Source organism: Cnephaeus nilssonii, assembly GCF_951640355.1.
Source record: "Cnephaeus nilssonii genome assembly, chromosome: 1".
NCBI classification, from domain to species: domain Eukaryota; kingdom Metazoa; phylum Chordata; class Mammalia; order Chiroptera; family Vespertilionidae; genus Cnephaeus; species Cnephaeus nilssonii.
In genome coordinates this window covers 71,263,189-71,278,210 of record NC_137072.1, presented here as the reverse complement: position 1 = coordinate 71,278,210, position 15,022 = coordinate 71,263,189, and the positions used below count along the sequence as shown (strand labels likewise).

Genomic DNA, 15,022 nt, shown 5'->3' with positions numbered 1-15,022 from the left:
GCTTCACTCATCCTCACTTCCCTCCCATGTAAAATACGAGCCTTAATTTTAACTCCTTGCTAGCATTGCTGGGAGGATTATTGGATAATGCTTCCCAAGGACATAGCCCTGCCACCACCACCATCATCTTCATCATCACCAAAGTGATCAACTGGAAGGGACCCCAACAATAGGACAGTTGCTTGATGATAGTTCTGAGTATTAGCCATGTGCCAGGCACCCTTCTGAGCCTGGGAGCGGGGCATCGCATCCGTGATGAGACACAGTCCTGCCACCACAGAAATTACTGTGTTTGGAACATTTTTGTTAGCAGGCCATCTGAATGGGTTCTAATGAGTACTGGTTAAAATAGTATATCATTTTATTTTAAAAATTTAAATATTTTCTCAAGGCATTCTCAGCACTAGACAAATGTGGTGAGTGGTTACGTTGAATCAGTCATGGTTTCTCTCCCCAAGATACTTAGATCCTCCCAAATGCAGAAAGGCCCCCAGGGGCAGAAGTTTGCTATTCATCTTTGGCACTGCAAACTTCAGGGTGAATAAAGTGATCAGATCTCTGCCTAGAAACCCCCTAAGGAAAACCCCATTCTGCTGCTCTGTTAATTATTTGGGCAAAATAACATAAGGAGGTTAATAACTGTCATGAATCTTGAGGCTGTGCTAAAACCCCTTCAAGTGTTGTTTTGCCAGATTCGTGGAAAGACCTGCTAATCATTCATCAAAAAATACATTTGGCTCAATTCACAAATGTGTGTGTGCGTGCGTGCGCGTGTGCATGCATGTGTCTACCTAAGGCTGGGTTTTGCTTTGGCTGGAAATTTATTTTATTTCTATGAGAACAATAACATGGCAAGAAGTCTGCTGTCTGTGGTCATTTAGCTCACTTGGCTGGAGTAGCAAGTGACTGAAATATCAGCCCATGAGGGAGCCATTAGCTTCTGGCCTGAAACACAGGCTGTGTCCCTGCGAATGCAAAAGAAGAGTCTGCTTGAGAGAGCAGCAGCCTCACAACCAGAAAAAGGGCACCCCTTGCAAGCTCTGCTACCAGAATCTTAGTAGTTTCACCTTTCTCCCAAGTTCTACCTGCCTCCGAAGGCATCGGTAAACTCATTAGCCACCTGTTTCCACACCCCGATTCTTTGGGGACCGTAACCCCTAGTTTTGTCACAGTGTCCCCGGCTGGACAGCCACATATCTCTGAGACCTAAGTCACTTTTGGATGCGGCTCCTGGAAATGAACTGCCCTGCACCTTCCAGAGCTCTTCTCCATTATCTATCAACTGTCCCCTGTGCCCTGCCCGCCAATTGTAGCCAGCAGCAGTGTGGTATGTATGAAAGGAGAAACATGGGTTTTGTGGGCAGGTTCTATTACCATTTAGGCAAATTATAATCTCCCTGATCTTTAATATTTTCATCTGCAAAAATAGAAGTAATATCTATCTTCCAAGCTTGTTTTGAAGATGAAGTAATAAATGGAGAGTACGGGGAGAGACCAGATAGCATGGTGGTTAAGAACATGCACAGTTTCTTCCTCTGTAAATGGAACTATACGAATACCTAACTCAGGCTGGTTAAACATTAAATGGTGATACAGATAAACATACAGTGCCCGGGTATGAGGTGAGAGCGATGGGAGGGGCTAACCACTGTTGTTGCCATTATTGTTAAAACAATTCTTATTCAGGTGCTTAGCAAAATGGTAACTTCCAACAATCCCATTTAGTAGGCATCAGGGAACCCAAGGAGAGGGGGGTGCTAGGAGGAGGAGGAGATGGCCCAGGAGCTCTGTTTTCTAATATTCCATTTTGGCAGTTTCAATTGTGCTCCTTCTAAATGCCCGTGAAGTTGCATCCGTGTCATATGTTCACAAATAGAAACTACCTCCGAGCACTCTTTATTCCAGGGCTTATTTGCAACTTTAAAAGAGAGCAGAGGCCTTGCCTGCCTCCTGCAGAAGGGTGTCTTTAATTAGTGATGATTGAAGAATGAAGTAAGTCATTGTTTAGTTTAAATTGGCTCAAAACCGGTCAGCCACGAGATAATCCCCTGCGCAAGAGACCGTATCTGCTATCGCCAGCAACGTGGATGCTGCTATAATTAGGTGTGCTGGCAACCCAGGCAGACAAGACGGCTGTTCCCTTCACAAAAATAAATGTGGTATTGATTTATAGACACAACAGGGCCTCGCTCTGAAGGCATCTTGTTAGAAGTCACCTGTTTTGCTTTAAGTCTCCTGGTGATTATATTTTATAGAACTGGATTCTTTCTGGTTATTGTTAGGTTTAAAGAGGTAGGCCCAGCCAGTCACAAAGGCTAGGACCTTCTAGAATTGGCGATCTACAGGTTGCCTTTTTCAGTTCAGCTTTGGCATTCTGAACATCTAGGTGACTTGATTCTCTACCTCAACCTTTAATGGGCATAGGAATCAATGGGAGAGTTTATTAAAAACCCAGTTTCCCGGGTCTCAGCCCCACAGGGTCTACTTCAATAGGTTGGGGTGGGGCCTGTGCATTGGCCTTTCTCACCAGCTCACAGGCGGTGCTAACGCTGCTGGTCTCATGACCGCATTTTAACTAAGCCTGCTCTACCTTCATCTCCCAACACTCCAAACACACACTTTGCTCTAGAGTTTCCCAAATGAATTGCCCTGCTGTTTCATGCCCCTGCTATTTAGAACAGGTTGAGCCCTCTGTCGGAGGTATTTGGTCCACCTTTTTCTTATCTGGCTGATTCCAAGTTGTCTAGCTCCAAAGGGACCCCCTCCGGGGAGCCTCATCCCCACCTCTCCACCGGAAGTTCCTTGCTGCATGCACCTCATTCATATCACTCAGGGCCCTGTACTGGAATTTGTCTCCGCCAGGCTCCTCCAGCAGAAGGATATAAAGGCCCTGGCAGTACCTGGAACATAATAGTTGCTTTATAAACATTGTTGCCTGAGTGAATGATTCTGGGCAGGAATGTTTAGGAGAAGGAGGATTTGTTTCCTTCAAGTCAGCAGAAACGAGATTTAGAAGAAGGGAAGCCGTGGGAACCTGTTAAACCACACACTTGGCACTAGTTACCTCGCAACTCTGAACTTGTTTACAGATGGACAGGTGTTCTAAAGTGCAGGATTTTTTTCATGAGTGTATGCCAGCATGCTATCTGGCAGATAATTTTAAAAAATAAAAGAGGCAAGTTTTATCTGTTCCTTCAAAGTAAATGTGGCTATGTAAAGATTAGTTTGAAAGTAACTGCTTTTTAAGAGAAATCCAGACTAGTAGAGAGCACTTTGAAAATGATATTTAGAAATGTTTCTATTATTGGGATTTTGGTAATAAGAAGATGAAACTGATAGAATTCCTGAATTATGATACTCATTCTGCCATCAACTTGCTTTGGTAACTGTGGGCTAATAAAATCACCTCTAATGGTTACAGTTTTCTTGGCTTCAAAATCGTAGCTCACAATTCTTAGTTTTGACAAATGTGCCATGGTTATGTAAGATGTTAACATCAAGGGAAGCTGGTTGAAAGGCATTTGGGACTTTATCTTTGTAATTTTTTATAAATCTAACATCATTCCAATATAAGAAGTTAATTTCTTTAATTATAGTCCAGTAGCTACCTCGCAGGTGTGTTATCTGCTCCTGTCCCAGAGTCTTTGCACTTGCTGTTCTCTCTGCCTGTAGGGTGTATCTCAGGCATCTGTGTGGCTCATCCACATCTCCTTTATATGTCTGCTCAAATGTCATCTTAGTGAGACTTTCTCTGATCGCCATATTCAAAATTATAATCCCCACCTCCCATCTGGAATTCCTCACTTCCCCTTCCCTGTTTTATTTTCCTCCATTGCATTTATTACCATCCACCTTATTATTTTTCATGTCTTATTTATTGTTTCTGCCCCACTAGAATGTAAGCTAACTTGGGACAGGGAGTTTGGTCTTTTAATTCACTGCGGGATCCCCCAGACCTCATAATAGAGCCTGATAGATGGTAGGTTTTCATTGAATAGTTAAATGAAAGGAGCCAGGCAGAAAAATGACAATCAGAGAATGAAAGCCACCAATGGAAACAAAAAGAGGAGACAGTGACAGCTGCACCAATCTAGCATTGCTAATAAGCATAACCAATGGATGCAAGATACTTGGGGAGGGGAGGGAGGACATGTGCCTGGGGGTAGGGGGAGCTGGGGGAAGGTCAATGGGGAAAAAGAGGAGACATATGTACTACTATTAGTAATACTTTAAACAATAAAATAAAATTTTAAAAAATTAGCTTTTCTAATCTTATATACTAAAGAGGTAATATGCAAATTGACCATCACTCTAACACACAAGATGGCTGCCCCCATGTGGTCAAAGATGGCCACCCCATGTGGACACAAGATGGCCACCGCAAGATGGCCAGCAGGGGAGGGCAGTTGTGGGTGATCAGGCCAGCAGGGGAGGGCAGTTGGGAGGGACCAGGCCTGCAAGGGAGGGCAGTTGAGGGGACCAGGCCTTCAGAGGAGGGCAGTTGGGGGTGACCAGGCCGGCAGGGGAGGGCAATTGGGGGTGACAAGACCAGCAGGGGAGGGCAGGTAGGGGCAACCAGGCTGTCAAGGGAGGGCAGTTAGGGGTGACTGGGCCAGCAGGGGAGGGCAGTTGGGGGTGACCAAGCTGGCAGGGGAGGGCAGTTGGGGTGACCAGGCATGCAGGGGAGGGCAGTTAGGGGCAATCGGGCTGGCAGAGGAGCAGTTAGGTGTCGATCAGACTGGCAGGGGAGTGGTTAGGGGGTGATCAGGCTGGTAGGCAGGAGCAGTTAGGGGCAATCAGGCAGGCAGACAGGCGAGCAGTTAGGAGCCAGCAGTCCTGGATTGTGAGAGGGATGTCCGACTGCCCGTTTAGGCCCGATCCCACCAGGATCGGGCCTAAACAGGCAGTCGGACATCCCTCAAGGGGTCCCAGATTGGAGAGGGTGCAGGCTGGGCTGAGGGATACCCCCTCCCCCCCCCCGTGCACGAATTCATGCACCGGGCCTCTAGTGAATGATAAGATTCTAAGGCTTAATTACTAATGACTAATGAGATGCAAGTTCAGCTGTGTTTTCACAGCACTGAGCCCTGTGTTCTTCATCTTTATATCCCTCCTTCTCAGCACATAATAAGCACTAATTATTGAATGGCAAGATTCGCTTGACTAAAGAGGAGAGGAAAGGTAATAAAGTTGGAGCCTCCTTGAGGAACTGGGGTTGACTTTTATAAAGGAGAAGGTGTTTTCTAAAATATGTTTGTTTCAGCACAAGGAAAATAAAACCTCATTCATCTTCTAAGACAATTGAGCTCCATTAAGTATTGATGCTACAGCTATCTTCGAATAGGTACCGTTTGTAGTTGTGGAGAAGGCCTCAAAACCACAGTGTCACTATCACATGTACTAGTTGTCATCAACAAGGACTCACTGATTGGGAGGGGGGCGATTGGGGAGGACTGCTTTCTCTTGGAGCAAAGTCACTTGAGAAGGAAGCAAGGAGGCCAGGACTTAACACAAATCATTCCCTGTTTTGTCCCCTCGGGTTCTGCTCTGAGCTAACAAAACCATACAATACAGTAGAACAACATTGCCAGTAAGCACAGCACCATTGATTAGCCGGGACTATGAGCACTGTGCGGAGTGCTTTAAAGCCATGTCATTGCACAGGAGAAATTTAGTTGTGATTCTCTTTCCTCTTCCTATTTTTAAGGTCAAAACGGTGGCTTTGACTCTGTATGTGTTCTTTAATAAGATGTTTTTACTTTGCCACAGTTATATTGCACAATGAATTGCCACAGGCCATACAACTCCCTGCTGGCATTGACCAAGCAAACTCCATATATACTATTTATGTGCTACTGCATGTATGCAGTTATTATCAAATATTTATAAAAGAACCACTGCATCAAGAACAACATATTGGATGTTCAGAAAATAAGAAGAAATACAAGACACAGTCTGCCCCCAAGAGGTTTATCATTTAAGGGGAGCGAAGGCACAGCTAGTGGAAACAGCTATGCTGGGGGGTGCCAGCCTTCACTGAGAGATTAAGTAAACAAAACCACTTTGACCTTACGATGATGTCATTTGTTCAGGTTGCTATTCAGATTGAAATTAGATGAGGCAGTGTTGTGTTAATAGAACAGGGAGACCTAGGTTTTAGTACCAGCTCTGCTATTAAATCAAGTGAACAAAGTTGTCTAGATTCCCTGAGCCCCGCCTTCCTAAACTTGGGAATGGGAGTATTTTCCCCTCTAGGCTCCGTAAATGAAAACCTCCTCCATTTCCATCTAAAACAGGCCATGATTTAAGAAGTTTTGACCTAGAGAGATTGTTTAAAGTGATCATAAATTATTCTCCCCTTATCACACACACATACACACGTGTTTGTCTATCTCTATATATAGTAGGATTTCAACAAACCTGGCTTGAATCCCAGCACACCCAATTCTTCTTGCTTAGCTAATTAATATATGAAATAAGCCTTATGAGTTCAGTACATTCCCAAATATGGTTTATCTAATCTCTTGCTTTGCTATCTTTATCAGTATTTTTCTCAACACACTATTCAATCCAATGAAAAGGCTAAGAAAAATGAAAGATTCATCTATTCCTTTATTTTGCTACTGTATTGTGTGTGCAGTAAATTCTCTTCTAATACAGCAGATTCAGGTGCAGTTCTGATCAAATAGTCTTACCTAAAATAACCATTATCAGTAAAACCTGATGACCAGAAGGATTTTAATCCTCTAACCTCCTCACTCCAGCATGATAATCATTTTTAAAAATTCAAATAATAATATAAGAAGCTGGTTTTATAACTGTGCCTGGGGCATAGTTTCAAGAGTTCCTAGTGGGAGGGAGGCTCCCTTTTCACTCAAAGTCTTTTTTTTTTTTTTTTTTTTTTTACTTTTTACAGATTTGCCATGGGCTTGTGTAACTTTCATTATAATAAAAATTAAAAAGCTATATTGGCCAACACTTATTGTGTATTTACTATGTGCCAGGCCTTTTATATGCATTACCTCATTTAGTCCTCGCAACAACTCTAACACAAATTTTTAAGTTTTTCCATTTTATAGGTGAAGAAACAGGGGGTTAAAAACACATTCAAGAACATACATCCATTGGCCCTACTGACATCTTAAGGGAATAAAATTATATGATAGAAATAAAAATGGTGTGAGAAGTTAATTTACCATACAAAAGTGAGACAAGAATGCCCTATCAATAAAGGAGCATGTTTATTAGGTAGATGTTGGCCAGCCTTGCAATACCAAGTCATACTGAAATTTAGGCTCGGCTCCAGTTTTATAATCCCCAGGTTTTCACTTGTCCATTCTACAGCTTCCATTTCTCAACCATCTTGTTAAAGTATTTGATTGGAATTGGAGGTTTCAAATGTGGGGGGAATGTTGGGGATGGATAGCTCATTCATTCAGTCAAATCAGAAGATCAGTGGTGTGTTATTTGTGATCTCTTTCTTTCTCACATCCACAGAAATGAATATGGACCTTTAGAGAAACCAACATCAGGGTGTGGTTCTTAACAACAGATCAACTCTTTTCAAATACCTGGCAGATGGAAGAAAGCTGCAGAGAGTAGCAACAATTGTTTTAGCAACAAATAGAAGTATAGCACATTTTTTTGTGCTTCTCAGATTGTTTTTTCATTTTGTTTAATTTTTATATCTAGCTAAGACTGGGTATGTTTATCCGTACTATATATAGCATAGCTGATTTTCAGTGGCAAGGTGTAATAATTCACACACTAGCACAAACCTCAGAGGCACCACATGCTCATTTTGTAATATTTTCCCAATCCTGTTATTAGTTTTAGTCTTAAAATTACCATAATTCTTTCCAGGAAGCTCCCAATTTGTGAACAGATTGGCCTTGAGGATGTGTTTTTTCCCAATCACTATTTCTTCCATCAACATTTATTAAGGACTTACTATGAGCCAGATATTCTTCTGGAGATAGAGCTAAGAATAAAGAAAATGGGCAAATAACCCATACTTATATTCTAGTTAAGGGAGAGAGGCAACAACAAAATAGGTAAATAAATTATATAGTATGTTAGATGGTGATGAGACCTATGAGAAAAATGAAGTAGGGAGTGGGGGGGGGGGCAGGAGAGAGTTTTAAGTTTAAATGGAGTTCTTAAGGAAGGCCTCACTGAGAAGGTGACTTATGTACAAAGACTTGAAGATGAGGGAATGAGCCTGTGGAGATCTGGAGGACAACTGTTCCAGGCTGAGGGAACAGTAAGTGCAAAGGCCCTGAGGCAAGAGTATGCCAGGCATGAAAGGGAAGAGCAAGGAGACCAGCATGTTGGAGTAGAGGGAGCAAGAAAAACTGGAATAGTAGCTGATGTGCTTAGAAAAGTAACAAGGGCCAGATCTTGTAGGGCTTTGCAAACCATTGTAGGTTTTTTGTTTTGTTTTTAATGTATTTTTATTGATTTCAGAGAGATGAAGGGAGAGGGAGAGAGAGAGATAGAAACAATGATGAGAGAGAATCATTGATTGGCTGCCTCCTTCAGGTCGAACCACCAACATGGGCATGTGCCCTGACAGGGAATTGAATCATGACCTCTTGGTTCATAGGTTGATGCTCAACCACCAAGCTACACCAGCCAGACTGCAAACCTTTCCAATGACTTTAGCTGACTTCAATTTCTTATAGAAATAATATTAATTGTGGGACATATTCCCAGAATGACCCACCAGAGTCTGTTAAACCTATACTGCCATTGAACTAAGGTGCTAATCAGACTCTGGGAAGCTGAGCTCAAAGCACTGTACTTAGATCCAGGAGGTAGGGGTTTGACTCATAGCTCAGTTGGGTGACTAAACGTGTCAGTTAACATCTCTGAGCCCCATTTTTCTCCTTGGAGAAATAAGGATAACCAATATCTACCCCATGGCTTTATTCTGGGGATCAAGTAGAAACAAAACATAGACGCACTTTGTAGACTGTAAAATCGCTATATAAATGTCAGGAGGGGTGGGAACATTCTTATTTCAGGGAAAATTAAGTCCAGGACCTAAGTCAAAATGCCAGGAATGCAACCTTCCCTTTTTCTCATTACTTCTTTTTAAATAGCCGTGGGAATGGACCTCTCCTTCTCAGCACTGGAGGTCAAGGAGAGAGTCAGGACCCTGCTGATCTCAACACAAGGCGCCATCTGGGCTCCCAGTGGATCAGTCGTAACTCACAGAGTGCTTGTAGACTGGGACCCCCCAAGGTTGTTAGGTCTGTTGCCAAGGGGTCATTCTAGCGAAGAACCATGGCTTCCCTCCAGTGGCCCTGTGAGCCTCCCCAGCTCAGGCTGCCAGGCATTAGGCTGTCTTCAGATGGACAACTTCTCCAAATAACCACAACCTCTTCTCCTTCCCGCCAGGCATTCCTCCTACGGAAGGCTTCTGGATGACCATGACTACGGGTCCTGGGGAAACTACAACAACCCTCTGTACGACGACTCCTAACAGAGGAACATGGCCTGGGAAGAGGGATAACTCTTTATTTATAAGTGATTATCCAGTAGAATTGATAACAAGTACCTGATGCGCATTGAGCGACAATCTTAAGCCCTGTTTTATTGGTTTGGTTGTTTCATTTTCCTCCCTCTCCTTTGGCTGCTACGACTCCCCCTTTTTGGTACAAAAAGAACCATTATTTAAAGGTGTGTGGAGGCTGATTTGCAGCTGAAATGGGCCAACCTTCAACGCCAGGCCAGACCACCACGATGGAAGCTTCTGCACCCACCACCACAGGACCCACTGTGAGGACGGGACGAGGACTCCAAGTGTTTTGTTGGGGGTTACTTTTAGGGGAACTTTTTGTTTGTGGTATTTCTTAAACTTTTATTTAGAAATTGACATTAAATTTCCATCAGTGGAAGAGAAATGAGTAGTGGGAGGATCTCACCCTGCAGGTGAGGAAGCAGGGATTCCTCAGATCCCTTCTTAAGCTCTGTTTATCTGGCTGTATCTGACAGGACCCCTGCTTGGCTCTACTAGCTGCATCCTACCCTCTTAGCTGCCTAATTAATGAAAGAGGAAACTAGAAAGTGCCCCCGAGGAGGCCGGCAGGCAGAGGGGCAGAGTTGCAGGTTGCTGTCAGATCTCAGCGCACCTTCTACCTGTTCTCCCCTCCCGACCACCATCCTCTCTGTTAAGGATGCCTGTCCTAGGCATCAGCAGCCTGGCTCCCAGCCCAGGAGCACTTATGGAGCTGTGTTTCCCCAGGAGCTGAGCTTAGAGAAGAGAAAGGGAGAGGCGTGTGGAGGGAGTGTCCAGTGGGGGCAGTGGTGGAGGGAGGGAGCTGACATGCACTGAGTGCCTCATTAGGTAAAGTGGGAATCAGCTCTCAGTAACGGTCAGAGGCATCCACTGCTTGGAGGAGCCCAGAGATTCCTTGCTTTATGCCCACAAAGCAACTGGTTCACTGCTAACTGTCTGTTGGATAATGACTATAAACTGTTTAAGAAAAAAAAATTTTTAAGACACTATCTGCAATTGCTCCGTGAGGCGTTTCCATAGGAAACAGATGCGGTGATTAATCCATTTATTATTCCCATACACTTACCTCGCTAATTCTGCCCTCTAATAAGTCAAGACCCTGGGTAGATAGTCTTAAAATCCTGCATAATAAATTTTGAGGAAGAATGGATCATTTTTGCAGGTATCCATTTATTGCATTGGTTCCCAACCAGCAAGACAGTTTTGCACCACCACGCCCCAGGAGATTGGTGGGGGGAACATATGAAGATGTCTGGTGACAGTTTTGATTATCGCAATTTAGGGGTGCTAATTAGTCAGTAGAGCCATGGATGCGCTGAACATCCTAAGATGCACAGAAGAGCCCACCACGATAAAGAATTATTTGGCCCAAAGTGTCAATAGTGCTGAATTCGAGAATTCCTAATTTATTGCCGTGCCCAGCATAACAGAACAGGGCACTGGCAGATTTTTAATTAAATAAAATGATTTGTTAAATTTTTATCTCAAAAGTGTTTCATTTGCTAGCTGATGGGTTGTTTTGAGCATGCCAGTTGCCTCTTTATTTGTTTGTGTGTTCTTGATAGCTTTGTTTCATGGCTATTACTGCCCTCCTACAACACATGATATTAGCAACCGGCATCTGATGTCCTGATTTCATGGAGGAGAAAATACCCATTGGGTCCCATTTCAAAATGTGGTATATTGTCTAGCGATGTCATAAAGAGCTTGACACTGGTTGATTTTTATTTCTAAACTTGGACCTGCTGCCATGACTCTGTTAGTTTCCAGAAACTTGACCCTCAGCTCATCTTGTCACTTGTTGTGACCAGTAAAGTACTGGCCTAAACCACCATTGCCAGTCTGTCTGTCCTGAACCCCTCTGGTGTCACAGACACCCGGAGCCGGGCCATGTCCACAAACCTGCCATCCCACACTCTAAAAAGAATTTATTCCTAAACTCCTTAGGCATCAAAGGAGAATGAGCAGCCTCCAGGGGAATTTTTAAAAAGGAGTGGGTAATGAGGAGTGGAATTCTGATATCTCAGATTATTTAAAGCAAAAAAAAAAATGTTTAAAGTGGACATTCTCAGAAAAATGGGCAGGATGGCCAACCATGATCCCTCCAGCACCACTTGGCCTGAATAACTGTCCTTCTTCCCCACCCTCATTCCTTGCCTAGGCTTTCATTTTGGCAAAGGATGATTCAATGAAATCAGAACATTCCATATATTTTTTTCTCCCTCAGTCAAAAGCATTCTGACAACGTGTCCAGGAAACACCTTGTAGAGGTGCAGTTCGGACACTGCTTTCGTCATAGACACTGGATCAGAGGAGCCGGCCTCTTGCCAAGGAATTCTGACCGATACAAGCCATGGACTCAGCCAGCATCTTTCCTTACGGAGGCTGTGATTGTGCAAGAGCAGTTGATGCGTTTGGTGTTCTTATTAACTTCCAAATCCTTACAGAAGAGACAGGGCCATGGACTTAAAGCAGATCTCAACCAGCAGGCAGTTTTACACCTCTCCCAAGGTGACAGCTTCCCTTAAAAACTCTCACTCCTTGTGATGTTAGTTTAAAATACCAATGAGATGAACCTTATTTTGCCAAATGCATTTTTTTTCTATTTTTGAGTTGGCCAAAGGATTTTAGCAACTGAATTCAACAAACTGACAACAAACACACACACACACACACACACACACACACACACACACACACACACACACACACACAATATGTGGATAATTGACGACCTTTACCTCAGGGAGAGTCTGTCCAGCTCTACCCAGGGAAATGGCTCCATCGGATCTAAACAACCACATACCATCCAGGGACAGGAATAGTCAAAGCATTAGAGGAATGTCAGAGCAGGAGGGAGGCAAGCAGCCTCTTCTAGACTGTAGCTTGTAAATGATGAAATAATGAGATCCAACTTGGTTTTCTTTACTCGTGGCCCCAGTGAAGGCTCCTGCTCTCTTTGGATGTCTGTGTCGTCATTTCTTAAATGGGGGTGATGCTTTCATATTGACCTCACCCCATGCTACCTCACAAATGTGTTGTGAGGACTAAGGAAATCATGTCTACAGTGTTTTCAGTTTCTGCAGAAGAATATTTATAGACATTTTCAGTATTTTAAGTATTATATAGACATATAAGTGATCTCAATTTCTTGTTTGTTGTTATACTGGTGTGTTGTTTTTACTTAAATCTATAGCATGACAGCTGTATTGTAGCCACATCAGACAGCTCTTACAGCTTTAGGCTACCCCCCAGTGCAGCTGACTGACTGAGGGTTAACCACACCTGGAACCACAAAGGTTAGTTTCTATCTGCAAATGAAGAATGGTTGAGTCATATTCTCAGACTGTTGAGTTAGAATCCAGGAGGTTAGGGTAGCACAATACGGATACCTGAGCACTAACAGCAATAGGCCTCTAGCCTTTGCCATCTTGGGGTCTTCTGGGTTCTTTATGGAGTTGATTTTGGTTTGATATCATCTGTTTTCCCTTCATCTTGCTTGCAAGGATGCATGGTTCAACCCCTTGCATCTGAGAAATGAATTTTGCAACTGGGCTAGATGCTAATTTGCACGTTGATTCACCTTCTTTGCCTTTAACCTTTTTTTGGCAAATGAATGTACCATTTCAACTTTGATTTAAAAGTTCTAGTTGATATTGGTAATAAGTGCTAACCAAGAGACAAATGCCAGATTGCTTTCTTAGGGTGAGTTAGCCAACATCATTTAAAGATGGAAAGATCTGCAACTTCTTTGATATTGGATGTAATTGTATCTACATTTGTTGTAAGACTTATTGTATACCAATTATATAAATTAAAGGTGTTAAAAGCTTGTGTCTGACAATGGTGATTCACATTTTGATATGTTTTGTTATTCAGTATTGTTATGTCCAATATTGCTTATATTAAGTAGCTCTTGCTTGCTCTTATAGAAAATTTATTCCAAATCAATAAATAATATTTTCTACAGTGCAGGGAGGTATCTCTGATCTTGAATAAAAATTGAAGAATGTCAGGAATAAAGCAACTTTCCAAGCAGTAATTTTACTATTAAATATACCAGGCCTTATAAAACAGATGTAAAAAAACACACAAAACTTTGATTCAATAAATAGATGGTGATGCATAATCAAGTCACATAAAAGCATATTGGCATCAGTAGTACATTTGATAATACTTGATTCATTCTCTTTCAAAAAATTACATTCAGCATACCCATCTTTATCTGAAAGTTAAATGCAAGCGATATCAATCATCCAAAACATAATTTCAACCCTAAGAAGCTAACCAAAGATTATTCTGGTTCTGAAGAAAAGAGCAACACCAAACCTGTAAGAGGTCTCATCTCTTCCCTTAAGGTACCTAGCCTTTGGCAGATGCAGAATGGACTATATTTACTGCACTAAAGCAGCATTAATCAATTTGAGCAAACAAATAATTGCAATTCTATTTTAAGCAAGACACTGAGTATTTGCTATTTTAAAAAATGATTCTAATTAATATTCATTATGGACTTTAGGTTCCTGTGGGCATTGTCTAATGTAATCTTTGCATCAGCTATAGTGGCCATGGATTTTGCAACATATGAGAAGAATGGAACCATCTACAAACTAGAGTTCATTGGTTTCACAATGCATGTAAACTTCACATCACATTTATAAGCTTAGATACCTGGGTTCCAGGGCACAGCATGGGCAAAGCCAAGTCAGGAAGTGGGAAGAAAGCATGGAACAGGCCCTTTCCGACTGATTATTTGGTATTTCTTGAGGATCTATTATGGACATGAAAACAAGTAAAGACTTCATTATTCCAAGCTTGCCTGAACAGAATTGGTCAGAAAGCACTTTTAAATGCACATGGAAATAAATGGCTTAATAATGATATGTAGTGTCTATATAGTATGAGCTCTTGGCTTCAAATCCAGTATTTTCCCAAGTATTATAGCTTTTTGAAGTCAGATCATAATCTGTTTTGATTGTTTAGCAACCTATCTACAATCTTTTACTCTCCTGAAATTCAATAGCACTAACCAAATGCTAGCCATATTTTTATGTCAAAGCATTGAATCATAAATGACACTTGAAAAGCACTGATCAAATTGGGGGAGGAAACCTGTAAGAGGTCTCATCTCTTCTCTTAAAGTACCTAGCCTTTGGCAAATGCAGAATGGACTACATTTACTGCACTAAAGCAGCATTAATCAATTTGAGCAAATAAATATATTTTATTTCTATTTTAAGCAAGACACTGAATATTTACTATTTTAAAAATGATTCTAATTAATATTCATTATGGACTTTAGGTGCCTGTGAGCATTATCTAATGTAACCTTTGCGTCAGTTACAGTGGCCATTACACTCTCCCCATCTTACAGAGGAGGAAACTGAGGTTCCAGTATATTAAATCATTCATGCCTGTACTGAATTCTCCATACTCCATAGTGAGTCAGATGGCTCCTGCTCTCCACATATTTACAATTTAGTAAGAGTCAGAGTTGGG

The 15,022-nt window shown here is 42.2% G+C and overlaps 1 protein-coding gene across 1 annotated transcript in view; it reads left to right on the top strand.

The window, feature by feature from the left end:
• The window catches only part of PARM1 (prostate androgen-regulated mucin-like protein 1), a 92,345-nt gene extending 78,990 nt beyond the window's left edge, over window positions 1-13,355 (top strand). The window contains exon 4 of the mRNA XM_079773630.1: window positions 9,403-13,355. Coding sequence (XP_079629756.1) covers window positions 9,403-9,487 — 85 coding nt within the window. The 3' untranslated portion in view covers window positions 9,488-13,355. The remainder of the gene's footprint in view (window positions 1-9,402) is intronic.
• Window positions 13,356-15,022: the final 1,667 nt, after the last annotated feature.